General features: G+C 38.3%; 1 protein-coding gene and 1 pseudogene across 2 annotated transcripts; both read right to left on the reverse strand.

Annotated features, from left to right (window-relative positions):
• Positions 1–137: 137 nt before the first annotated feature.
• Znf454 (zinc finger protein 454) lies at positions 138–27482 on the reverse strand. Of its 2 annotated transcripts, XM_046457119.2 has the most exons (5): positions 22506–27482; positions 21219–21352; positions 19291–19417; positions 18793–18882; positions 138–2207 (listed from the first exon to the last, which is right to left on the reverse strand). In XM_046457119.2, the coding sequence occupies exons 2-5, from the start codon at positions 21249–21251 to the stop codon at positions 871–873; spliced, it is 1587 nt and encodes a 528-aa protein (XP_046313075.1). In that variant the 5' UTR covers positions 21252–21352; positions 22506–27482; the 3' UTR covers positions 138–870. The 2 variants fall into 2 exon arrangements, with proteins under 2 accessions (XP_046313075.1, XP_046313076.1); XM_046457120.2 differs by lacking the exon at positions 18793–18882.
• Positions 12947–13903, reverse strand: LOC124101238 (transcription elongation factor SPT4-A-like; annotated as a pseudogene).
• Positions 27483–27592: the final 110 nt, after the last annotated feature.

The raw sequence follows: 27592 nt of genomic DNA on the forward strand, positions 1-27592 counted from the left end.
GAGGGTCATACCTTTCAGTTGAATTGGCTCAGGAGAATGCCAGTAAGAAGCTCATGGGCAGATAGATCTGGGAAATCTGGCAAAAGATGATGTGAAGTTGAAGGTGGGAAGCATAATTTAAATGATTTCCAGGCTGGTGAATGGATGACTTCACTTTATTTATACTGGCTGTCAGGAGTATGGGCAAGGAGAGAAAAAAAGAGCTCCATTAGAGGTGGCAACTCTCTTATACAGAATACTCCAGTAGAATGAAATGCTTATGGGTCACTTTCTATGGGTCACTATTTTGTTCTTTTAATTCTGGACCTTAATTTTTATAACTTCATAATCTTTTAACAAACTATAAATTTGATAATCTATTTTTATGTTGTTAACAAATCTCTATTTTGGTTCTGGTTCTTGATAATTCAGGTTAGTAAAAAATACTTCTGTTGCTAGGCTTGGTGGCCCATGCCTGTGATCCCAGCAGCTCAGGAGGCTGAGGAAGGAGAATAGCGAGTTCAAAGACAAACTCAGTAAAAGCCAGATAATAAGCAACCCAGTGAGACCCTGTCTCTAAATAAAATACAAAATAGGGCTGGGGATGTGGCTCAGCGGTCAAGTGTCCCTGAGTTCAATCCCCAGTACCAAAAACAACAACAACAACAAAAAAACCCCAAACTGCTATTAATTTGAGGCCAGTACTAAAGAGTGGAAGGGTGTTTGCAATATTATAGTCTCAAAACCCATGATATTGTGACGCTTGACTCTCGAGAAATACAATGACTATCCTGATTTAAGTTTTCATACTTATTCTCTAGAATGGATTATCTTATATTCAATAGTTAATTTACTGAGTCTCAAAACTCTTCCATATAAACTTAATTCATGTCACTTATCTCCAATATGATGTCTCTGATGTTGAATGAGATTTGCTGTTTGGTTGAAAGCCTTCCCACATTTATTACATTTGTAGGGTTTCTCTCCTGTGTGAATCCTCTGATGTTGAGTAAGGTGAGTGCTTCGGATAAAGGCTTTCCCACAGACTTTACATTTGTAAGGTTTTTCTCTTGTGTGAATTCTCTTATGTTGGGTAAGAGCAGAGTGGTCACTGAAGGCTTTCTCACATATGTTACACATGTAAGGTTTTTCCCCGGTGTGAATTCTCTGATGTTGGGCTAAGGCTGACTGGTCCCTGAAGGCTTTCTCACACAAGCCACATCTGTAAGGTTTCTCTCCAGTATGAATTTTCCGATGTCGTGCAAAAGACGAATTATCTCTGAAAGCTTTCCCACATTCACTACATTTATAAGGTTTCTCTCCAGTGTGAATTCTTTGATGTTCTGTAAGGGAAGAATTCACCCTAAAGGCCTTTCCACATTCATTACATTCAAAGGGTTTCTCTCCAGTGTGAATTCTCTGATGCTGAAGAAAACTTGTACTCTGATTGAAGGCTTTCCCACATTCGTTACACTTATAGGGTTTCTCACCACTATGAATATTCTGGTGTTTGGTAAGATGTGCCCTGCACACAAAGGCTTTTTCACAAATGTCACATTTGAAAGGTTTCTCTCCAGTATGTATTCTGTGATGGTGGGAAAGATGTATGTTTCGGATAAAAGCTTTTCCACATAAATTGCATTCAAAAGGTTTCTCTCCAGTATGGATTTTCTGATGGTAAGTAAGTGAGGAGCTCACTGAGAAGGCCTTGCCACATTCTTTACATTCATATGGTTTCTCACCAGTGTGAATTCTTTGGTGATGGATGAGGTGTGTACTCTGGTGAAAGGCTTTCCCACATTCTCTGCATTCATATCTTTTCTCTTTAATATGCATTTTCTGACTTGTGTTGAGCTTTTCACTATGAAGTTTCTGATGCTTGTTAAGGGTAGAACTCTTAGAGAAGACTTTCCCACACTTACTACATTCAAAGACTTTTTTACTTGGCTGAAATTCCTGGTCTTGAACAAGAGAGGAGCTCAGGGTGCTGCCCTTCCCAGATTCACTGCATTCCTGTTCACTAAACCCAGATGGGGAGTTCTGTTGAGTGAGGACCACTTGCTGCAAGCTGATCTCCTGACCTTCCTGACACTGCCATTCCAACAGGTTAGCATATTTCCAGTGACTTTCTCTGGTGAATCTTTCCTTTATTGTCCACTGACCTAATTCTTCTTTAGAAATATCTGCCTTGAGAGTAGTTTTCTTACTCATAGGCATTGTCATCCAGTCTGAAAGACATTAAAAACAAAAATGTCTGTTTTACCTGAGTTCCTCAAGATGGCATGGGATTATGAACCTGTTAATAATGCTTAACAAGGAGGATGTGGTGAAGCTTTTTTGAGAAATGACAATAAGAAAGGAAAGAGAAAGAGAAGTGAACACAGGACTGTGGTGGGGTTCATCAATACTTCATGTCTAAGGCAGGGGAGCTTGGGCTTCTTCCTGATCTCGGAGGTCATGGGCCTGGGGTAGAATCCAGAGTACCAATAATTATTTTCTTTGTGATCAGAGAAAAATTACCTGACTATAATATAGACCAGAATATTCTAACATATAAGAAAAAAAGAGTATCTTCTCTATTTTAGTACTATGGTCTTTAAGACAAAGATTTGGCCTAAGGAAACCACTGAAACTAGACAAAACTAGGAAAAAACATCAAGAACAATTCTAATACTCTCACATTTTACAGACTTATTACAGTACGTAGATGGACAATAAAAAGCTAAGCTGCCCTTCAGTTTTTTTTTTTTTGTGAAACATTTATATCTACTAATAAAATAAGGACCTACTACTGCTTGTGAGGAAGCAATGTCTTCTAACCCATATGATAATGTGAAATCAAATGAGGAAAATCTACCATGGTGATGTTTAAGAACAGAAAATTAAGAACAAAGCAGGATATCTGCAAGGCTATAGCCAGTATGTCTCGGAAGGAAAGTCTGTAAATCTGGGTTAAGAAATATTCATTAGAAAAAGGACTCTATTACAAAACAGTCCCATGAATTGTCTAACAAAATAACTCTTTTCCTCTGACACACTGCCCGCTGCCCCCCCCCACAAAAAAAAAAAAAAAAAAAAAGAAAAATTCTCATGTAACAACCTTCTTACACTTGGTTTCCTGGGTATCTTGTTATTGACAAGAGTTCTGGATTGTGTGCTATTTTTCCTTACATTTGTGAATGGCCACCTTTTAACTTAAGTCTGTTTAAGACTTTGTACTAAGAAACATAATGCTAAGGACAAGACACTAATTTTTCCAGGATAAAAGAAGAAAGTAAAAAAAAGATACTAATATGGATGATGCAAACAATCCTGGGAAATTCTATCCAGAACAAGCCTTTCTCATCTCCTCCTTTTCCAACTCCAGGAAATTTTACAAAGAAATACAATAATAATAGTAATTTTAAAAACCTTTAATTATCTGAAAAAGAAAGATGAACAGTCAGATAACAATGGTATCTGCAGGGAATTGATTCTAGGATTCCCCACAGATACCCATCCTTACAGATACCACAGAATGACTATATTGTCATTTAACTTTAATCATTCTTATTGTGAGCAAGCATATATTACTCTGAGTGGGAAATTTTAGCCTTATAATATATGTGTTTATCTTTCTAAAGGCCTACCAGAGAAGAAATTCTTTGAGGAAAAAAAACTACTAGGTATTGGGAATCACCTTCCTGTATTTTTCTTCTCTCCCACATCTTAATGCTTTGGGTGATATGCCTTCAGACAGATTTTTTTTTAATTCATATTTTCTAGTTGTCTTTTGCAGAAATTTGGTCTGCACAAGCTACTCTGTATTGGCCAGATGTGAAAATCCTTAATATTTTGAAGTTTGGCAATATAGTCAAGACTCCTCTGCATTTGCAGGTTACACATCTGTGGATTCAATGAACCATGGATTGTATACTATATAGTTAAGCTTATAAAAATGATTGCTTCTGTACTGAATATGTATAGATTTTTTCTTGCATTATTCCCTAAACAACAGAGTAAAACAACCATTTACATTGTATTAGGTAGTATAAGTAATCCAGAGATGATTTAAAGTTTATAAGAGGTTGCACATTTTATATAACCTATACACATTTTATCTAAGCAACTGAACCAAGAATTTGATTAATCCTTAAGCTTTCCAGGGTAAAAGAAGAAAGTTTAGTAGAAATTCAGAATTTTCTATAGTCTTTTGACATTGTGGATCCCAAAACTATAGTTTGGGACCATCCAAAGAGAAAAGTTTGTAGTAAACATGTGAATCCCTTCTAGAAGTAAGGAAAAACAAGAGACTGAAAAAGCTCTGTAAACACTGGAACTCAATCTCTAGCTATTATAGTGCTTGGCTAGATTAAAATGGTTTGTTTATACTCCAAAGCTGTACCAGAGGAAAAGGCAAATCTTCTTGGGAAGAAACAATATGCAGAGTTCCTATGTTCCTTCTCATCTAATGTCAGAGATTCAATTTAAAAACATTGAATGAGGATACAACAACAGATAAAAGAAAAAGAGATCGAATACCAGAGTTATCAGATATGCAGTTAAAAGTAACTGTGATTGATACATTTGAGAAAACATGTAAGATTAAAAACAAGTAAGATTAAAACAATTGGAACAAAAGAATCAACTGAAAATCCTAGAACTTATAAAGAATTGAAATTATGAACTCAATAGCTAGATTTAACATAAGCAGAAAATATCCATGTGCTAGGGTTTGAATATGTCCCCTAAAGCTCAAGTGTTAGAGATTTAACTCCCAAATTCATACATTGATGATATCTAGAGGTAGGCCTTTGAGAGAGAGGATCAGATGAGGTCATGATGGTGGCCACGCCCCTATGGAAGCAGTAGTTATTTTTATAAGAAATGGAGGAGAGACCTGGGCTAGCAGGCTTTGCTCTGTCTGCCTATATCAAGCCCTTCATGGAGTTATGATGCAGCATGAGACCCTTGTCAGATGCTCAGCAGATACCAGTACCCTGCTCTCAGACTTCCCAGCCTCCAGAACCATGAGCCAAATAAACCTTTATTCTTCATCAGCTACCCAATTGAAAACAGACTACAATACCATGGTAAAAGATGCAGAGAGACAGATGAGACAGTGTCAAATGAGTGAATATATATATGACTGGAATTGTGTAATGAGAGGAGATAAAGAATGTAGCAAAATGTTATTTGGAAAAAAAAAAGCTGCAAAATGAAATTTGAGTATTCTATTGTGGTAACACAAACCAGACAGACTAATATAGCCTCTAAATTAAGTAATACATTTCTAAACAACTGATACATCAAAAAAGAAATCATGATAAAAATTAGAAAACAACTGAACTTAATGATGATACAAATAAGAATTGGAACTTATAAGACACAGCTGAAGTCACATGTGGTAGGAAATACACATACACTGACTGTCAATCTCAAAAACATTTAGGAAAACAACAAATTAAACCTAACAAAGATGAAAAGAAATAAAGAAAACAAATTAATTAAAAACTTGATTGACCTCTATTAAGACAAATGAAGATAAGACATATTACCAATATTAAGAATGTTAAGGTGACATTGGGACAGATTCCACAGATATTTACAAGAGAATAAGAACACAATGAAAAAACTTCATGGTAATACATTTGATGACTTAGATAAAAGATTCAAACTCCTAGAAAAACATAATGTAATAAAACAGGTACAAAAAGAAAAAATCTAAATGATATTATATCTAATAAATACATAGGATCTTCATTTTAAAACTTCTTCATCAAGCAATTTCTAGGCAGAGATATTCACTAGTGAATTCTTCCAAATTTAATGAATGAAGAAATAACATCAGTTTTATATTTTCAATTGGTTTTATGAAACTGACACACACCAGATCTGATGAGGATATTATAAATGATAAATTCACAGAGTATTCTCTTTTATTAACATAGATGCAAAATTCCTAAATAAAATATTAGCAAAAGAAATATGGTGATATAAAAAGATAATATGTCACAAATAAACTGAAATTCAAGGTTGTTTTTGTATTGAATCACTCTTGTCATTCACATTAACAGAATAAAGCAGAAAAACCATACCATTATTTTAATAGATGCTGAAAAGACCTTTGACTCAATTCAATACCCAGTCATGATAAAAACTCATGGTAGTAGAACAGTAGTAGAACTCTTAATTTGATTGAGTTCTTATAAAAACTATATTAAACAACAGTTAATCATAAAATATTAAAAATATTCCCAAGACTGAGATAAAGTAAACATTTCTGTTTTCATTACTTCACTCAACATTGTACTAGAAGTCTAACAAGTTCAAGGTTAAAAAGGAAAAAAAGAAGAAAAGATTAGAAAGGAAGGAATAAAAATGTTATTTATCTGATGACATGACTGTGTTCATATAAAAACACAATATGGAATATTTCATGCACAATCTATTAGAATTAACAGGGAATACAAAAACCAATAGTGTACCTACACACCAGCTACAAATAATTGGAAAATGAAACTTTCAAAAGATATTAATAAATCCATCAAAACAACAAACACTTCTTATCAAAATCTTAGCAGGAATTTTTTAGACGATGAATAGCCAAATCTAAAATTCTAAGAGAAAAAAAAAAAAAAAGAACAAAACTGGAAAACTGACATTAGCAAGTATGACTCATTATAATGCTATAGTAACTAAAACAGTGTTCACTGGCACAAGAGTAGACAGAAGAAATGAAACAGGACAGACTAGAAATAAACTTGTACACAAACAGACCAAAGGGACAGATTATAGAACCCATGCTTGCAGCTGCACAAACATGACATGTACTTGCAGTCAACTTATGTCTGACAGAAATGACAATACAGAATAATGGGGAAACAAAGTCCTTTTCAGTAAATGATTCTGGGTCAACTGGATGCCTATCTAGAAAACAGTGAAAAATAAGTCTTTCATGTGAATTGTAGACCCAAATATGAAAGAAAAAATAATACAGCTGCTATAACATGTGTTTTCATGGCTTTAAGAGGTCTTAAGTAGGATATAAGGATTAACCATAGGAAGAAAAAGAATCCTAATAAATTAAACTATCTTAAAAATTCAAAACTTCTATTTATCATATGATGCCACTATTCACAGTGAGAAACAATATTTTTAATATATATATATATATGACAGAAGACTCAAAACCTGAATGTACAACCCTATAAATCAATAAGAAAAAAATTAACCAGTCAGCTAAAATAGAAAAAGAGGAAAGACTTATAGATACTCTACAAAAGAGGATATCTAAATGTTTAATAGAGGGGCTGAGATTGTGGCTCAGCTGTAGTGCACTCGCTTAGCATGTGTGGGGCCCTGTGTTTGATCCTGGGTCAACATAAAAATAAATGAATGGAATAAAGGTATTGTGTCCAACTACAACTAAAAAAATAAATATTTTTTAAAAATATAAATAAATGTTTAATAGAAATAAAAAGATGGGGGCTGGGCTTGTGGCTCAGTGATAGAGGGCTCGCCTAGCATATGTGAAGCCCTGGGTTCCATCCTCAGCACCACATAAAAATAAAATAAAGGTATTATGTCCAACTACAACTAAATAAACAAAATATTTAAAAAAAAGAAAGAAAAAGATGGGTGGGTACAGTGGCGCATGCCTATGATCCCAGTGGCTCAGAGGTTGAGGCAGGAGGATTGTGAGTTCAAAGCCAACCTCAGCAACTTAGCAAGGCACTAAGCAACTCAGTGAGACCCTGTCTTTAAATAAAATACAAAATAGGGCTGGGGATGTGGCTCAGTGGTTTAGTGCACTGAGTTCAATCCCCAGTACCAAAAAACCCCAAACAAAAACAGAAATAAAAAGATGATCATCAGTCATAAACTTAAATACTCCATACATCCTCTAGAACAGTGAAACATTTTTTAAAATGACAATACTAAGTGTATCAGAAGATATGGAACTCTCAGATCCTGCTGGTTGGAATATAAAATGGCAGAAGTATTTTGGAAATCTACCTGGCTAGGTCTACTAAGGCTTGCAGTTGTACAAGCACGACACTTCTATCTATATACTTACTCCAGGAAAATGTACATGTAATGCTCTAAAAGCTGTATAAGAAATGTGCACAGTAGTACTAATTAAATAGCTCCAAAATAGAAATAAGCCCAATGTCAAGCAATGGTACAATGTACAAATATGGATAAGGTTAGATCAAAATGTTATACAGTGAGGGGCTGGGGATATAGCTCAGCTGGTAGAGTGTTTGCCTTGCATGCACAAGGCCCTGGGTTCAATCTCCAGCACAACCACAAAAACAAAACACAATACAACAACAACAACAAAACTTGTTATAAAGTGAGATGAAAATAAACCACAACTGTCATGACATGTGACAACATGAAAGAATATCAAAATACTGTTGACATAAAGATGTCAGACACAGAAGAGTAAATGACATGTAATATCATTTACATAGTTTAAAAACAGGCAAAATAGGGGCTGAAGATGTGGCTCAAGCGGTAGTGCGCTCGCCTGGCATGCGCGGGGCGCTGGTTTCGATCCTCAACACCACATAAAAATAAAATAAAGATGTTGTGTCCACCTGGGACTAAAAAATAAATATTAAAAAAAGCAGGCAAAACAAATATATGGTCAAGGTAGTTGTTACCTTCCGGACGAAAGAAACTGAGAGGGACAAGGGGTTACTGGAATGTTGATGTTCTATTTTTTTATATGGGTGTTGATTATACAGATTTATGTGTTTATATTGCTAAAATTTGTTAAGTTGTACACTTATTATTTGTGTACTTTTCTGTATTACCTCACAAAAGGTTTACTTGAAAAATGTGGGAGCCAGGCGCAGTGGTACCCGCCTATAATCCCAGCAGCTCGGAAGGCTGAAGCAGGAAGGCACTTCAAAGCCACCTTCAGCAATGGCGAGGCACTAAGCAACTCAGTAAGACCCTGTCTCTAAATAAAATACAAAACAGGGCTGGAGTTGTAGCTCAGTGATTGACTGGCCCTGAATTCAATTTCTGGTACCCACCCCCCACCCCCCGCAAAAAAGTAGAAAATGGATTTAAAAATTAATCAATGAAAGCACTCACTTCTTGCTATCTTTTCTATCAGCTACTGAATACTTATGTCTGCTTAGTAAAGTGCTTTCTTGATTGTGATAATAAAAACACTTATCCTGACTTTTAAAATTTTTTATATTAGAGAATCAATATATCTTGGTTTTACTACACTGAAAACTAACTGAGGTGTGAGAAGACTAGACCCACTGAAACTCATATGATTGCAGTGTGACAGAGCAGGCTTGGTGGGAGCACTCGAAAGTCAACACTCACTGGGGTCACTGCAGATGGGCAGATTGAGGAGCCATACCCCTAGCTGTATTGTTCTATATTAAAAAAAAATAGTAGTTTTAAAATACACAACTCTAGGGTTTGAAGTAAGGCATGTGAGTAGTATCCTCCAAGCCTAAAATGTAGTCAAGAGGTCACAAACAGGGAGGGACCAAAGTTCAAAGTCTCTGAAAAGGACTTTAGACCTCCCACTGTTTTGGCAGGCAACTACTAGGTGGCTAAGGAAAGCCTCTTATAAGAAAGACACCAAAATAAACAGAAAATCAAGGAAAACACAGCCTATGATGGGAGAAGAGGATGTTTTTGAAAACCAGTATCTTTAAAGAGAAGATTTTTTGTTTTGTTTGTTTGTTTTTCAGTGCTTGGAATCAAACCCCAGACCTCACATATGCTAAGCATACATTCTGCCACTGAGCTACGTACACCCGCAGCCCTTAGAGAGAAGCTATGTTAACTGTGAAACATGAGTAAGAACTTATTTTAAAAAGCAATAGTCACAGAAACAAGGATTTGGGAAATCAAATGACTGTGGAATTTAAAACTCAATATACAATGCCTGTTGTAAACAATTCAAAAACAGAAGAAAAAATCCAATAATCCTGTTTATAGACAATGAACAAACAGCAGTGAAGGATAGTGATGGAGGAAGGGAAACAAGGTAAGACCCTTGGATGCCTCCTGTTTAGTCCCTGGAGGCAGATTCCAGATCACACACAGGGCCATAAGGGCACAGGGGTCTCAATGTATTCAAGTGACAGACATCAGGCTCCCAGGAGGCTGAGGCAGCTAAAATCTATGGACCGCCAAACAGAAAAACTGTAGAAACTAAATTTAAACTATCCCACAAACTCTCCTACTTCTTGCCCAGAAGGCTCTGATGGTATTATACCATTTAATGAAGAAACAACAAAAGAAAATACTACAGTACAGAGAAGAAGAAGAAGAAGAAGAAGAAGAAGAAGAAGAAGAAGAAGAAGAAGAAGAAGAAGAAACAACACCAATTCTACACAAAATCTCTCAGAAAATAGAAAGGGAAACTTCCCAACTGTTTTTTTTTTTTTTTTTAAGGCTAACATTATTCTGCTATCAGAAACAAAGATACTACAAGGCAAATAAAACTAACGTCTTTCATGACTGTTGATGCAAAAATCCTTAATGAAATGTCAATAAATTAAATCTGGAGATATTCAAAAAGGATAATAAGTCAACACTAAGTTGGGTTTATCCTAGGAATGAAAATTTGATTTTTGATATTTAAAAATCATTTAACTATAATTTATTAACTCAACCATAACATCATCTTAAGGATTCAGAAAAATACTGGAAAATTAATATACACTTATGATAAAATTATCATCAAACCAGGAGTGTGTACAAACTTATTCACCTGATAAAGGGTATCTACAAAAAATACCCAGGTAACATCATAATGAATGAAATGTCACTATGGCTTTTCCCCTAAGATGGGGAACTAGGCTAGGATGCCCCTCTCATGGCTGCCACTTGATACTGGGCTGAAGGCCCTAACCAGTGCAGTAATGAAACAACTGGGTCTCATGTACATTGCTGTGGGGATACAAAATGGAACAGTTACATTAAAAACAATTTTCAGTTTAAAGTTAAATATGCACTTAATGTACCACCAGCAATTCTTTTCCTAGATATTTACTCTCATGAAAACTTACATCCACAAAACCCATGTCTACACAAAAACTCATACCTAAATGTTCACAGTGCTCAAACTGCAAACAACTCAAATGTTCACTAATGATGAATGAACAAATTGTGGTTTATCTATACATTGAGATGTTACTCAGCAACAGAAAGTAATTATGCTGTGCAAAATAAGGATAAATCTTAAAGATATTATGCTGTGTGAAAGAAGTCAGAGATAAAAGAGTACATACTGTAAAATTCTATTTATATGAAATCCTAAAAAAGTAATAGGGAAAAAAAAAGTAATAGGGAAAGAAAGATCAGTGGTTGCCAGGGGCTGGGGCAGGGAAGGATTAGCAGCAAATGGGGTAAGAGGAAACTTCCTGAAATAATGAAAATGTTGTTTTTATTATGTGGTGATAGCCACCCAATTGTATCCATTTATCAAAATGGATCAAGTTTTATACTTAAATTTGCTGAACTTTATTGCATCTCAATTATACTTTAATGAAGCTGACAAAAATTAATTTTAAAACTTCAATAGAGGTTAGGCAATAAAACTTAGGATGTTTGTAAAACACTAGAGCAAAGAAAGTATTAAGAATGGAAATTTTCATAAAAAGATAAGAAAATTAGAAGACTAATGCAGGAGGTTCGATATTAATATCAAGCATTCTGCTAAAGAAAAAAAATTAGCAATAAGAGAACAAAATGTCCTAAAATGAAAGGGCAGGAATTTTGGATGGAAAGCCTCACCAAACACTCAAATGTTTGCTAATGCTCAATGTATGATATTCAAAGATATATCTCTGAGAAACTTAAGGTTATTCAACTAAACGAGAAGAACCTCTGAGTTTTAAGAGAGGAAAAATAGGTCCCAAATGATTACAAACAAGAATTATTCTTTTTAACAGCAGCCTGAGGTCTAGAAAATAATGGAGTAATGTTAAAATTATGAAGGAAAAATGAGTTCCAAAGCTAAATTCTACCCATTCATAAAGTTCAAGGAAGAAAAAAGACAGACATATTATGTTATATAAAATATTCCCATACATAATTTCTGAAGAAGCTATTGGAAGGACAATGCCACAAAAAGATGAGAGCAAACCAAGAAAGATGACAACGTAAGACACAGTGACTAGGAGATCCAGAACAGGAAAGAGGATGATTCATAAGAGGATGATGGCTGGGCACCAGACATAAATGCCCGACAACTCTGGAATGAAGCAGATTAGAAGGCTCCGGAAGAGACAAAGACAATTTAGAGAAGGACTAAGATCAAATTTGTGATCAATAAGTCAGATACAGTGGCACATACCTGTAATCCAAGTGATTTAGGAGATTGAAGCAAGAGGATCACAAGTTTGATGCCAGCCTCAGCAACTTAGCAAGACTCTTGTCTCAAAGTAAAAAATAAAAAGGACTGGGGAGGTGGCTCAGTGATTAAGTGCCCTTGGATACAGTCCTCAGTAGAAATAAATAAACAAACAAACAAATACAGAAATAAGTTAGTGACTCATAGAAACTAAACTAAGACTAATGAAATCTGGGAATAGGTTGCTTAGGAAAATGGAAATTGTCAAAATTATGCTACATCTGTACTGGAGGACAGGGAATGGAAGACAATAAGCATGAGTAGTTGAAGGGAGCAGAGACTGGGCTTAATCCTCACTTTTTTTTTCAAATGAGAATTTATGGTAATTTTTAAATTTTAAAACAAAATAACTGACCTTAACCAATATAGTTATCCAAAGCCCCCTATTAGGCTATAGAAGTTTGTGCCTTCACTTCCCATGGAGGCACAAACAACCCAGACAAAACCCAGCAGTCTCTTGAGGCCAGAAGGTTTGCAGAGTGGGAAATGTAAAATGAGGATGAGATTGGTTAAAGGTATAGGAAGGTCAGTATAAATAAGAGACAAAGAGGAAAAGAAGTATTTTTAAACAAAGTCAAACAGCAAAGAACACTAAGAAGCCTCAAGATTTCAAGGGAGACTGACATACCAGTCTAAAGGGCAGGATGCAACCACTAGATAATGGGACTACACTAAGGGTTACCATGCCTCAGAACAGCAGACCTTCCAACAAAACTCAAGCAAGTACACTAGAGAGGTTGCACTCCTGAAGGCTCAGAGACAGGCAAGAAAAGCTTCTACTGTGCTGGGATGGTGATTACTGGGCAAGTGAGCCCTAACTGTGCCTAGCTAAGAGAAAGGGAGAGGGAGGCAAGCCATGTGTCATGGTTTTAAGAATTTTCCAGTGGTTCGTGTTAATTGGCATTTGGCCCAAAGTATTGCCATGGGTAAGGACACAGCCATGAGAATGAATAGGAAAACTAGCATCCTCAGTTCAGTCTCTGTGAATCTTCCAGCTCCAACCCCTCCCAACTCTATCAACAGTCCCAAGGAGGTGAACCTTGCCTGAAGACAGGATATGCTGCTCTTTCAATGGTCTGCTGATTATCAGAATTGGAATGCAAGGAGTATTTGAAGTTCTGCCTGTTTAGTTTCACAATAAAAAATAAGCAAAGGAAGGAGGTGGAGAGCAAAGATGCTTTCAGCCTGAATCCTGTTAGGTCTTTTTGGTCAAGTCTCTGGATTTGTAGGCCACTCCTCAACTTTTCAGCTCCTGCACAATTCCTTGGGGCATGTGACTAGTGACTGCATATACACCTGGCTTAAAATTACTGACTCTCTGCCACCCGGAGACCCAGTTGTTCTCTAGACTCATCATCACAATGGTTCCATCAAAGGAAGAGCTGATGCAGTCATATACTATCTCTTGGTTTCCATTCATTTGTAGGTAGGCATCACAATCAGCACAACATTCATATTCAAACTGGTGGATTGTCTTGACCAGTGAACACAGAAGACCAGCTCACAGATGCCATAGATCGTAGACACTGTCTCCAAGGCCATCCTCTGGGATAAAAACAGTGGGGGACATGGCCACAGCCCCCACAACAGAGGAAGTAAACAACTCACTACTAATCATCAATTTTAATAGAAAAAATTGAAAAAATGTTATCTAAAAAAAGTCAAGAAGTAGCATATAAACATGTTCCTTGGAGACATGAAAACAAATATATCAAATAATCAGCAAAAAGAAGAGAAAGTGGTTACTTCCAGAGAAGAGGAAATGGGGAAGGGGACAAGAAATCACTATTGTTTATAATAAATCTCACAGAGTTTCATTAAGCTGAATACTTGTATTATCTGAAGAAAAAATAAATACTAAAAAGAAAGAAAAAAATATGAATAAACGCCAAACAAAACAAACAAAACAAATCAGCAAACAAAGAACTGAAGGAAATAAATAGTGAGGAGCAAAAATTAATAAAAATAAAATAGAATGGACTTGCAAAGTCAAATGTTTATTCATTAAAAATTCTAATAAAAAAGGCAAACCTCTGAGAAGACATATATTTAAAAAGACAAAAAATAAATATTATTATAAATTCATTCTTCCATTCAACAAACCAGTACTGAGACCTGACATGCCAAACATATGACAGCAAACAAGACTAAATTCATTCCTTAAGGATCTAAGGGGAAAAAAGATATTTAAACAGGAAACAGAAAGCACTAAGAATAAAGATCAAGCCAAGCGTGGTGGCACATGCCTGTAATCCCAGCAGCTCGGGAGGTTGAGGCAGGAAGATCAATAAATCAAAGCCAGGCAAATTCAAAGCCAGCCTCAGCAAAAGCAAGGCCCTAAGCAACTCCGTAAGATCCTGTCTCTAAATAAAATACAAAATAAGGGCTGGGGATGTGGCTCAGTGGCCGAGTGGCCCTGAGTTCAATCCCTGGTATCAAAAAAAAAAAAAAAAAAAGAATAAAGATCAAAGAGATAAAGACTAATGTATTTTACTTCATTAAATAAGAACTCCTGCTAGAGACAGAGAGACATGGGGGAAAAACAACAAGAGTATAGATTCCTGACTATATGTAACACCTATACATAATAGAAAAAGATAAGCTATCATAGAAAATGGGCATAGAATAGGAATATTTAAGTGACAGAACACAAATAATCAATAACATGAAAAAAATGTTCAAACTCTCCAGTAAATAAAGGGAATACAAATAAAACCACAGTGATGCTATTTCTTGGGAGCAAGACTAGCAACATTTTTTAAGTTTTACAAATCCAGGTTTGGGCAAGCAACTCCTTAGACAAGAACTTGCATCAACTGTAAGTGTAATTTATAACAATTAACTTGACAAAAAATTGGGGAATATCTAATAAAGTTGAAGTAGTGTATATCCTTAAGCCTAGTATTGCTAAATCTGTGAATATACCCAAAGAAAATATGTATAAGAATATTCAGGTTGTCATTATTTACAACAGTGAAGAAAAATCTGGATATAGCCTATGTACCTAACCATCAGGAGAATGAATACTTTAAAAAAAAGTTTTAAAAAGTAACCTAGAGCTATATACCTCAATATGGATTTGAAAAAAAAGTATGTTCTGGAAAAGCTTCCATAGTACAATACATATATTTACCTCAATATGGATTTGAAAAAAAAGTAAGTTCTGGAAAAGCTTCCATAGTACAATACATATATTTATGGGAAGGAAGATGAATACTGCTTAGAGCTACAGATATATGTGGAAAACCCACAAAGAGAAGCTTGGAAAATACTGGTGTAAAATCAAGCTAATGGCTGTCTCTGGTGTACAAGGAGGAAGATGTGATGAGGAGAGCCACAGTGGACTTCCATTATGTTATGTTCCATTTCTTAAGCTGAATGGCAGGGCATGAGTACTGTTTCCATATCATCCTTTAAACTGTTCAAAAAATTATACACTCTTTTTTTTGTATATTCAATGTAGAGTATTCAAAATAAATGTATTTCCAAGTAAAAAAAGGAAATGATAATGGTAAGTGCAGAAGTAAAATTATATCATGGAAGAATAATATATAAGAAATTATTCTCTTAAAAAAATCCCAGTAAATTTAAAAGAAAAAAATGCAGGTCAACTAGTAAAATGAAAAAGAGAACCTAACACATGATGTTAAAACCTTAGATGAGTACTCTTCATGGTTGTAAACTCATGCATTTTATAGCTCAAGGAAAAAAAAAAAACATGTTAAAGATAAAAAGGTAAAATGTACAGCTGGTAGAACACAAACCTAACAGGGTGATAAATAAGAAACAAATTATATAAGTGATTAGCAAACTACTCAAATTAAGAGATCAGGTAGCCTTTTGTTTTCTGAGTTAATGAAATAAACAATTTCTGTGTAATTATACTTTTGGAAAAGGAAAGAAATGCAAGTTTTAAGAGCTGATAGATCTCATGCTGGCCTTTTGCCAATCCGGACTTACCACTTAATAGCAATAATAAATCAGTTCAGATTAGTTATCCCCCTCAGGCTCAGTTATCTGTGAAACAGGATTCATTGTACTTGCTTCACAGGTTGTAAGAATTAAATAGGCAGCAAATATATATTTCCTGCAAAATCACCAGGTATAATGCTCACATATTAGCTCTCTCCTCCCTTTACTACCTCATGGCCCAGAGAACAGAAAAATTAAAAAAGAAAACTCTCTGAAGGACTTTTTCTTACCACGATTAAAAATAACTGTCTATTCTAAACTAAGAGTAAGGTGTGCAACAATGAAAAAGTTCTAGATAGAATACATGGTGAGTAGCCCTTATTTGAAATGCCTGGGACCAGAAGTGTTTTAGATTTCTTTGGATTTGTATATACATAATGAGATACCTTAGAGTTGGGATCCACACTTAAACATGAAATTCAGACAGAAGGTAATTTAATACGATACTTTCAGTGTACCTGCATTTTTTACTGTGGCCTGTTCCATGAAATCAAGTGTGTAATTTTCTACTTGTGGCCAGCATGTCAGCACTCAAAAAATTTTGGGATTTTGGAGCATTTCAGATTTTGAATTTTTGGATTAAGGATGCTCAATCTATATTTTGAGAATCAGAAATAAATCCTATTATTATTCTATATAGTCTTTGGAGTCCTAAACAGTCATTAAGAAATGAAACAGAAATTAGAAAAACTAAAAACAAATTGAATAAACACTTTAAAAATGAATATGAATTAGAGTGACAAGAGGATAATATGCACTTGGAAAGGATTAGTATTTCTTTTTCTTTCTTTCTTTTTTTTTTGTGGTTTTTTTTTTTTTTTTTTTTTTTGGTACTGGGATTGAACCCAGGGGTGCTTAACCACTGAGTCACATCCCCAGCTCTTTTTAATATATTTTATTAAGAGACAGGGTCTCATAAATTTCTTACGGCCTCACTAAGTTGTGAGGCTGGCTTTGAACCCACAATCCTCCTGCCTCAGCCTCTGGGATTACAGGCATGAGCCACCAACCATGCCTGGTTAGAATTAACATTTCTTTATAGCAGAATTTCCAGTTTAAAAAAACAAAAGAGGTGACAGTTCTATTAAAAATATACATACATGCATATACATATAAATTATAATTTTAATGGGAAATGGAGTAAGAAGGAAACTATTGAGTTTTATTGAAAGATATAAAATAACACACCTTCCATGACTGGGAAAAGGACCTGGGAGGAACTGAACTATTACTGTCGGTGTTTTCATGTTATCACCCACACCTGACTATAAAACCCTTCTAGGCATAAACATCTTTCAAAAAAATAGTCTTTCCTGATTGTACTACTCCAGCACAATAGAAAATTAGTGTTAATGATGAGTAAATGGCTAACTGAATGATTCAAATAAAAGCAGTTATATCAGAGTGATAGAATTGTGGATAAATTTCTTTTTTCTGAATCCCCTTTCCCTTGCTTGCTGGTTATAACTCATTTGTGTAACATAGAATGAAACATTAAAAATACCTGTTGGGTTGTAATACAACATAGAAACTCAGAGAAGATTCAGAATTCTATTGTAGTAATTTAAAGGATTTTGATAACTGAGTTTTGAAAATAAGATCGAGTCCCAGACATTCCAGGTGTGCAGTTATTTACTGTAAGATATAAATTCCTGCCTACTTCACTGGGTTACTATGAAAAAATAAAATTAAAGGTCTGCAAATATATTTTATAGGATGCAAAATGATAGCTGCAAGTGCAATATTATAGTGTTTTAAAATAAAGGAATGAGCCTTTTGAATATCAGATGACCATGGAAAGATGTACCCCCTACCCTTAAGAACCCAGACCCAATGGACTCCTTAGGACAAGCAATACCACTAAACTGCTGTATTCTCTGAAATCCCAAGCAAAAGGTCTATGCCACTTACCAGGTGCCAAGCATTGTACTAGGCATGAGCAATACAGCAAAAGATATGACAAACCAAGCTCTCTAGCACAATGCCTGGCAAAAGGTAGAGGACAATGAAATCTTGATTGAATGTATATCCATGTGGATGAAGAAATATGAGGTAGTTGAAGAAATGTGCAATGTTTTGCTAGAAAGAGAGGAGCTTAATAGGCATTTAACTGGCCTTTAAGCTGCCCTGCTGTGTGGTTCCTCCCCACTAGAGACGTTTCAGTAGACATTATACTGTCAGATGTAGTAGAGGAAGCTCAAGCATGGGGTTGGGGAACAACGGCCCAGATGATATTTTCTAAAACTGAAACTATTCATCTATGCCAAACAAGGAGAGAAAAAAGAAATCATGGGGGGAGGGTTCAGAGAGGCACAAACTGGCACAAGAAAGGCATGCCACAATTTGGCAATGCATGCTGGGAGACATATGCAGCAACAGGCCTGGCATGTTAGTTGAGATTTCATGCCTATCCTGACCATTTGGGTCCCTCCCAAGGTCCCCATACTTGTGATTCTTACCAAGAGAGAAGTCTCCTGAGGTGTCCTCTGGGATCCATTCTTCCCCTTTTCCCAGTTGAGAAAATATATCTGGTTTGGGTCCTAACAGTCCTGTTTTTGAGGGGGAAAAATGGACCAATCTGTTCATAATAGTGATAAAAAATCATTGCAAGGATGAGGCCTGGTCCTCAGAACTTCCTAGCAAAGGTAATCTGATAGGAAGATCCAGGGTGGACAACATGCTCACAGTGAGAGAAAGAAGTGGCTCAGGTCTGACAATCTGCTTCTAGGCCCCACCCTGCTGAAAGAGTTCAGGGAGAATTTGACTCCTAGCCACTTTTGAGGCATCTCCACTTGAGACTCTAAAAGCCTGGGGACACCAAGGATAGGCAAGTAGCAGCTTTGAAGATAACATCCTTAATTGGCCCATTTCCAACCCAATGTTTAGTGTGGCTTCAGTTTAAGGGTCCTAACAAATCCCCAAAAGTGAAGATAAATCTTTCAAGGCTCCCACCTTACCTAATGAGACTAAGTTGCTGTAGTTTTCCAGCATCACATCCTTGTACAGGGCTCGCTGGGCATGGCTTAGTTGCCCCCATTCCTCCTGGGTGAAAAGCACAGCCACATCTTTGAAGGTCACCGAGTCCTGTAATAGCAAATCCATTCTTATTGACCGGGGGCTATTCTGGGGAAGCTGAGACTGGCTGTCCCCAGGAGCTTGTTAGGATTCACAGGACTATTAGCTATAGGGAGCTGGTATACTGAGACAGGTTAGGCATTTCCTCTAGGTCTCTGAAAGGCTTATTTTTGTATTAAAAGTTTTTCCTCCGTTTTGAAGATATAGATGGTAGTGACTGAGCACTAGGACCATACACTTGCTGTTCATTTTGCCCTCAACATTTTCTCTCATCTCCCTCAATCTGCCCAGCCCTGCTTCTGGCCTCCCTCATATGACTAAATCCTACTTAGGTCTCAGCTTGGACATTCCTTCCTCAGCACAGCCTTCCCTGACTGCTTCTACAGTTACCTATGTGGGCCCATCAAAGTAGTGGCCCACTTTATTGTGATTTTTGGTTTACTTTCGGTCTCCCTCACTGCCTATTTTCAAGAAGGCATTAAGCAGTTCTATATTTCCTTTATTTTCTTAGTATCTACAATATGGTTTGAGGAGTCAGCACCTATTATAGTCATGCAACACATAATGATGTTTTGGTCAATGACAGACTGTGCATACAGAGGTGTTCCCATAAGATTATAATGGAGTTGAAAAATCCCTATTGCCTGGTGATATTATAGCCACTGTAAAATCTTAGCACAACGTATTACTTTTGTGTTTGTGGTGATGCTGGTGTAAACAATCCTACTGCACAGTTAGTCATATAACAGTATAATATATATGGTCAAGTACTAATATATACTATACTGTGCTAATATTTGATAATTATGGTAAATAACCATGTTACTGATTAATGTATTCTCTATATTTTTTGTCATTATTTTAGAGTGTACAACTAGTTTACTATAAAACAGTATGCTGTGTTAATGCTGGCAAGAACCTCATATATCTAGTGTTTCTTGAATCTCTTCATTGTATCAAGATGCCACATTGAGTGACTGATCTGGACCATCTAGATTTTCACTAATACTCTTTATGTTAGAGAAAAATAAAAGGGTGAAATTGCCTAAGGATGCATTTCTCAGAATGTGTTCCATTGTTAAGTGATATAAACTGTATTTGTTTTTCAGCAATTCCTGCTTTTCTTCAACTGCTCATCTGCCACCCCCAACATATGTGCGAGCATGCACGCACACACACATATGTCCCATGTAAACAGTAATTCTGTACCTTGGGTCAATGTCCCCTCAACTACAAATAATCCTTTTCTTTGAAATTCTGTAACAAGGACAGAGAAGAAGCAGTCTCTATCAGGTATATGCAATCTAACATGTAAAAGTCAACAACTTTCACATCACTGGTCTTCTTGGCCAACAGAAGAGCCAAGGGAGCTGGTATACACTGTAAAGAGTTAAGCTGAAGTCAGAAAAGAAAGCCAAGGGTCTAACAGAAAGGACTTTTAGATTATTCTAAAACCCTCTTACACAGCAAAAGTCTAGCTGTATCTTTGTCTTTGGCTTTAGATAGATACCTCAGTATCTTTCTAGTAAATGCCAGCTTTTGCTTATGGTAGTACTTGAAAGAATGCTAGTGGAAAGATTTTTATTTCAAACAAACCTGTGTTCCAGTTCCAGTTGTGCCATTGATGACCTTTAACAAGTTACTTAACTCCAACACCCGCTACCATGAGCCCAATACGAGTAGGGAGGGAGTGACTCGGGTCAAGTGTCTGGGGGAGGCTAGTGTAGAAGTAAAGCTCCAGCTCAGGGAAAACAACAGCTTCACACTCTTCATATCTAGAAGGCAATTTAGGCAACACTCTCTCACTCACCTGGACTATGGTGGGCAGGTAACTGACAGCCATTCCTTCTTTGATGAGCCCTCTTAGGGATAGGCAAAGTGCTGAGGAGGCAAGTGGGCAGCTTTGCAACTGCAGGATTCCTAAGAGTAGAAATGTCTAGAAACCTGTTATGAGGAGAGGACTGGGTCAAAAAATACCACATAGCATCTGGGAGTGAGTCTGTAAGCATTCATATCCTGGGAATCCCCCTGTATCCGAAAGCTATGAACTCTTTGGTCTTTCTTTGTTCCCAATTTTCTTCCCTGCTTCTGAAAGCATTTTTTCTTTTCCTCCACTGTTAAGTGAATTGCTCACCATGCAACTTTCCCCTCATCACATCTTTCCTTTACTCAAAAACTCCATGCCTTCCCTTCTGTATTTTAGGGAATGAAGTTTTTATTTTATTTTTTTTTATGGTGCTAGGGTTTGAACCCACAGCTTAATGCATGCAAGGCAAGCACTCTACCAATTGAACTATATCCCCAGCCCCTCCCTTCTGTATTTCAATACTTGGACTTCTTGCAGAAAGCCCTGCTCCACTGCCAGCTCTCACACTTTCTACCCATCCTCTATCCTTTACTGCTTTAGCAGTGCTGAGGAGTCAAGAAATTGTCTCTCCTCCTAGGGCAGCTAACTCGGAGGAGTGAAGAAATCGGGAAGGGGGTGAACTTCCTCCTGAAAAAGGAGGCAAGCTAAGTAGATCTTCATTGTGTATGTATCTCTCTTAGGCTAAGCCCTTCTCTGGGGCCATCTGGGCGACCTGGAACCAAAGGCAGGCCAGAAACAATGTATTTGTGGGAGCGGGGTGAGAAAGGAGTACGGGATCAAGAGTCCTTCCTGCAATCACCCTCGGCGGCTTCATTAGGTACTCCGGGGAGCTACTGCAAGGGCTGCACTGCAGCTGTCCCTGCACTAGGCAAGTTCCTCATGCACAGCTCTGAAACGCATCGGGAATACAACTATCCCCGAAGTATAAATGGGCTTTCCAGGGTCCGCTCCAAGACGCTAGAGGCCCCGCCCCATGGTCCTCCACAAGCACTCTGATTCGAACCCCAAGCCCAAGATGCCCACTCCAGACCGTCCTCCTTTTTTTATTCCCCCCGCCCCGGTTTGGAATCAAATCTCAGACATACATTCTGGAAAGTCTGGGGCATTTGGTCAGTATCCTCCAGAATGGACCGCAACCCAAAAATCCTCAGTTTCCCTTCCGCCCTTCTTCCCAGACCTGACCACCCCACAGCTGCTTCCGCTCTCCCTTTGCGACTTTGGTCACCGTGCCTGGTCGCCGCTGGGTTGCCCTTGCAGAAGCCTCCGCTGGTGGCGAGAAACCGCAACCACCACATCGCATTCAGAACACAATGAGCAGGAGTCTGCAGCCTGGATCTGCACTGCGCTTGCGCGTTGCCCTGGGAACCGCGGAGCCGAATTCCCACAAGCCTTAGGTCGGCTGAGCTAGGGCTGCCGGACTCCACTTCCCAGGAGAATTGGCGGAGAAAATGATGGCGTGCGCCTGCGCGGACAATGATCTGCGCTCCAGCGCCCGGGACTAGCGGTTTGGGATGCTGAACTACGTTTCCCAGGAGCCTCGCGGGTGCATCCTCGTTCGCCTTATTCAACTAAACCTCCACGCATAACCGCTGTGCACGGATTCTGTTCCGTTCTGTGCAGATTCGGCGTGGGCCTCTACCTTGAAATAAAGCCCAGGAAACTATACACCAGGAACAGTTGATCAGCGATGAGGGAGAGTCCAGCGGAGCGGCGCCTGATGTGGTGACAAGAGCGGATCGGTTAAGGTCTCCGGAGACAGTAGGAGAGCCAAATGGCACGTTCTTGGAGAACGGTGCCAAAAAGACTCGAAAAGCTGGCGGGATTGCGCCCTTTGCCCCGAAGAAGCACTGGGTATTACCCATCTGGCCCTGCAGTCGACCAGGGCGTGGATTCCGAGACGTCACGATAATTTCTTCAGTGGGAGGAAATTTCTTTTAGTGCGAGCACAGGGACATTGGGGTGAAGGCCCTTAGAGCAGGGCAGACTGCGACTCAGAACAGAGCTGATGGCAGCTTGAACCCGGCTGGTGACTGAGGGAACCCAGAACGGTACTGATAAATGCCCAAGACAGAATAGACTTACGTCTTGATAACTTATCAAACAGGGCTGAGGGAGGGGAAGGGAACTTGGATCCCAATGAGTCTTATTCTTAAACAAGTGGATAATGTTTAGAAGTTGGTGTTTATTTGTATTGAGGATGCAGTGATGTGTAAGGATATTCCACTGGAGATATTTAGTTGCATTTGAATACATGACTTTCATGGAGCTCAGGAAGGAAAGATTAGAGGGTTTTAACTTTGTTGTTGGTAAAATAAAATTTAAAAGGCAAGAATGTCACTTGAGATTTGCCACTTAAGGAATTGTTGGCCACCTTTTAGGGAGCAACGTCAATGACTTTATGTGACACCATAGCATTCTATTTGGGGTTTTATTGATGATTTTATTCCACCAACACCTTTATCAACTCTAAATACCCTTCCTCAGGATAATGGCTAGTTCCTACGTTTGTTTGCTAAACCCTGTTACAAGACCCCTGCAGTAAGGATGTAGTAAAAGCTTCCTTTAGCTTCACTTCCTATAACTTCCTTCTACTTAACGCCCTAAATATACACTGTATTAGCCTTCTTGTAGTTACTCCTTTATTCACACACACTCCCCCCCGCCCCAACTTCCCATTTCCCTTGTCTTCTTTGCACCAACTGGCTCACTCCAATGGTACCCTGTGCTAGGAGCTACTTTGCAGTAGGGACTAGGGGTCTTTCATCCTAGAATTGATAGGAGCTGACTTACACACTATGAGTAGGAGCAGTATCTTATCATACTTGTTCAAATGTACAGTGCAAAAGCAATCAAGTGTGTGGACTGCAGGCATGAACTAACTTATGCCAAATGTGTATATACACAAGAAAGTAACCCACCTCAACTATATCCTAAGCACTCATCCAGATCTGGTGTGTGTGTGTGTGTGTGTGTGTGTGTGTATGTGTGTGTTTAGAAGCCCAATGCAGTCTCCATAATCATCCAAGTTTAGGGGGCTGTTTATGCATTATCTACAAGAGGGGTACTGGCACCATAGTCTGCTGCTCCACCTGTGTTACAGAACCCAGATTGCTAACCTATTTAAGTGTGTAAATGGCCCAATTTGTCTTTTGAGCTCAGTTACAGATAAAATATAACTAATCACCCCATTCTGTGTAGTTGCAGAGGACCCTGCGTTTCTTGCTCTTTAGAAGTCATTCAATACATCCAAATTCTCTTTTACTGACTCTCCTGCCATGAATTCCTTTAGGGCTCTCGATCCCCAGAAACTACTGAGAAGGTACTTAGTAAATATCTAAAGGCATATTGGTCATGGCTATCTGTCTGTTGCTCATAGGCCTGACAACATCTACAGTGACCATATGGTAGCCTCCACCCCACCAGCTGATTGGAAAAGGGACAGATACTTGGCCAAAAAAGTGACTTTTAAGACAGAGCCTGTCTTAAAAGGATGATCTGGACCAATTAGGTTTCTTTCATGAAATTTTAGAATTAAGAGAGATACAAGGGTCAGATAGGAGACCTGATGATTCTGGGTCACATGAATTTAATTTTAAGTAAAGGAAGCCAAGGTAACTGAGATAATGGAAAAAACACAGCAATGGGAGCCCATATGGTGGTGGTAGTAGTGACAAGGGGAAGGGCACAGAGAGAGCGCACCTACAAATCCTTGGCTAATGATGGTTCTCAGTTGTCACAGAGTCTGGCTATACTGCATTTCAAGTGGCACACACAAAAAGTCCTCAAATATTATAGAAGTTACAATTCTACTTGAGAATTGAGACCAAAGTAAGACTGGGTTTAACAAGAGGACGCTATAACCAAGGTATTCTCACTCAGACCCTTACACTTTGAATATTCTATCCAGGTGTTTTACAAATAAATATCCTCCTTTCTCTCATTTCAAGCACAGAGGAATGAGGAGGATGGAGCAAATCACTGGCCATGAGCTTCTCCACTATTCTTCCCCATTTCCTGCTTAAACACACCCCTTGACTCATCCTGCTGATTCTGGGGCTCCTTGACTATACTCATATATAAACTCATGGAGTCTTGTGGAGAGCCATTCTCACACGTGACTGGGCGACTCCCGGTTTGGGTCTGAGGCGCTCTGACTAATCTGTGTCGGAGCTTTCCCGGCCCTCTCCTGATGAGAGAACCCTTCCTTGTGGGGGTGTGACTGACCACTGACCCCGGGGGCCCAATCACTGACCCTGACCTTGGAGTGCGGCCCCCCCTCAACCTTCATTGGATGGAATTCTCCCCTGAATTTCTTGTTCCCCAATAAAAGGCTACTCCCTGGCGTGCTCGCCCTCTCTCTCTCCTGCTAGCCCTGAGTAATCCTTGCTGCCCTACGGGTGGTTCAAGGTTGGAGCCAGAGAGGGGAGCCGTCTCGGACCTGGTCATAGAAAAAGGTAACTGAGTCTGTGTGTTTTATTTCGATCTCTGCTAGCTAACTTTTATGCCGAGAACCTCATTAATGAAACCAGTGCACTGGTCGCATGGTGGAGAGTCTGAACAGGCAAAGAAGGAATTTAACACTGAACTAATTGTATCCCCCAAAACTTAGATTTTCAGTAATTACTCTTTCTTATATCCATTCTACTCCTTTCCCTTCATATGTTTGTATTCCACCTGATCTCAAGAGAAAGAAATGAATTAAGAAGAAGGGGGGCAGAGAAGGGATGGGTAGAAAAGAAATTAAAATGACGAAGACAGAAGAAAAATAAAGGTTCAAAAGGAAGGCATAAAACAAGGGGGAGAGAAAGTAATGAAGGTGCTGAAGCTTTGTATGGCAATGAGTTGAAGTCAGTAAGATTTTAACCCTGAGTAGTGATTGCCCAGAGACTCTGGACTGCTTAGGAGCTAAACAATGAGAGATTATAGGCACTTACTCCACTATTGCCCACATTTTCTGGACCCACGATTTATTTATTCCAACCACTCTTATTAGAAAATTTCCCTCCTCTTGTTGAAAGTATTCCTAAAGCCTCTGTGTGCCAAATCTTATTTTCCTCGTCTGAGCTGTACATCTACTCATTGCTGTCTCCTGACTCTCTCATGCCTCTTTTCAGTTGTAAACATAATCATCCTATCTTATATCATGCAAACGCTCCCTGGTAGATGGATGGCTAAATCAGCCCTAACCCCTTAATTGGCCTACCTCTACTACAAAGGCTGAAAGGGCTAGGCTCTCCTTTTTTTAGCCTCCCTTGCTGCTAGGAGTGGTCATGTAACAGTTGTGGCCCATAAGATGCAAGCAGGTGTGTGCTAAAGAGCTTCTGGGAAATCTTTTCTGATAAAAGGCACAGATGTTGCTGGTCCTTCTCAAACCCTTTCTTCCTGATTTGAATGCAGACATTTTACCTGAAGCTATGGATGCCATCATGCAACCAGGATGGAAATCCCTTGAAATGTAAATCATTCAATTATCTTATCTGTGGATCAATGCTGACCACCTCCACATTTGTCATTTGAGAAAAACACCCCTACTTGCCTAAAACATTGTTAAGAAGGATTCTGAATATCTGTAGCCAAAGGTCTTCTAATAGGTAAATCCCTTCTCAGCCCTCATTTCCTTGGTCATCTTTCTAAATCTCTCCCATATCAGTAAAGCTACTAAGTCATTTTCAACATTTAACTCACTCTTCAAACACATTAAAATTTATGTGTTTTAAATTGATAATCAAAAACAAAGGTTAGAGCCAGGCACGATGGCATGAGCCTGTAATCCCAGCAGCTCAGGAGGCTGAGGCAGAAGGATCACAAGTTCAAAGCCAGCCTCAGCAATGGCAAGGCGCTAAGCAACTCAGTGAGACCTGTCTTTAAATAAAATACAAAATAGGGCCAGGGATGTGGCTCAATGGCTGAGTGTCCCTGAACCCAATCTTCATTACCCCCCCACCCAAAAAAGCAAAGTACAGGGCTGGGGATACAGCTCATTTGGTAGAGTGCTTGCCTCATGCACAAGGCTCTGGGCTCAATCCCCAGAACCATAAAAAAATTAAAGTACTTTATTCTGAAGCATTTGATATTAACTATTCCCATCTCTGTTAAAAATTTCCTTTTACTTCTGTGGTTTCATTGCTTCCTGATTTTCCTGTTAATATTTTTCTTTTGATAGTTCATTCCTCTCAGCTTTTACTGATTCCTCTTTTGCTTCACTTTCCTCACCAGTGACAGTACTCCCAGTGTGCCCTGTACCACTTTTCTTATTCTACTTCTTCTCAGGACTCTTTTCTTGGATGTTCCAGAGACACATCAAAACGCCTTCAAAC

The sequence above is a fragment of the Marmota monax genome, unplaced genomic scaffold (genome assembly GCF_021218885.2).
Source record: "Marmota monax isolate L192 unplaced genomic scaffold, Marmota_monax_Labrador192_F-V1.1 WCK01_AAM20220418_F8-fsc00263, whole genome shotgun sequence".
Taxonomy (NCBI): Eukaryota; Metazoa; Chordata; class Mammalia; order Rodentia; family Sciuridae; genus Marmota; species Marmota monax.

What these genes read in the sequence shown, in the direction of transcription:
- Znf454 (XM_046457119.2), bottom strand. Translation starts at nt 21,251, where the DNA reads ATGGCTGTCAGTTACCTGCCCACCATAGTCCAG. An exon ending in ACCTGCCCACCATAGTCCAG is followed by an intron (nt 19,418 to 21,218) that starts GTGAGTGAGAGA and finishes TTGCTATTACAG; the next exon opens with GACTCGGTGACCTTCAAAGA. An exon ending in CTCAGGAGACTTCTCTCTTG is followed by an intron (nt 2,208 to 18,792) that starts GTAAGAATCACA and finishes AATGTCTTTCAG; the next exon opens with ACTGGATGACAATGCCTATG.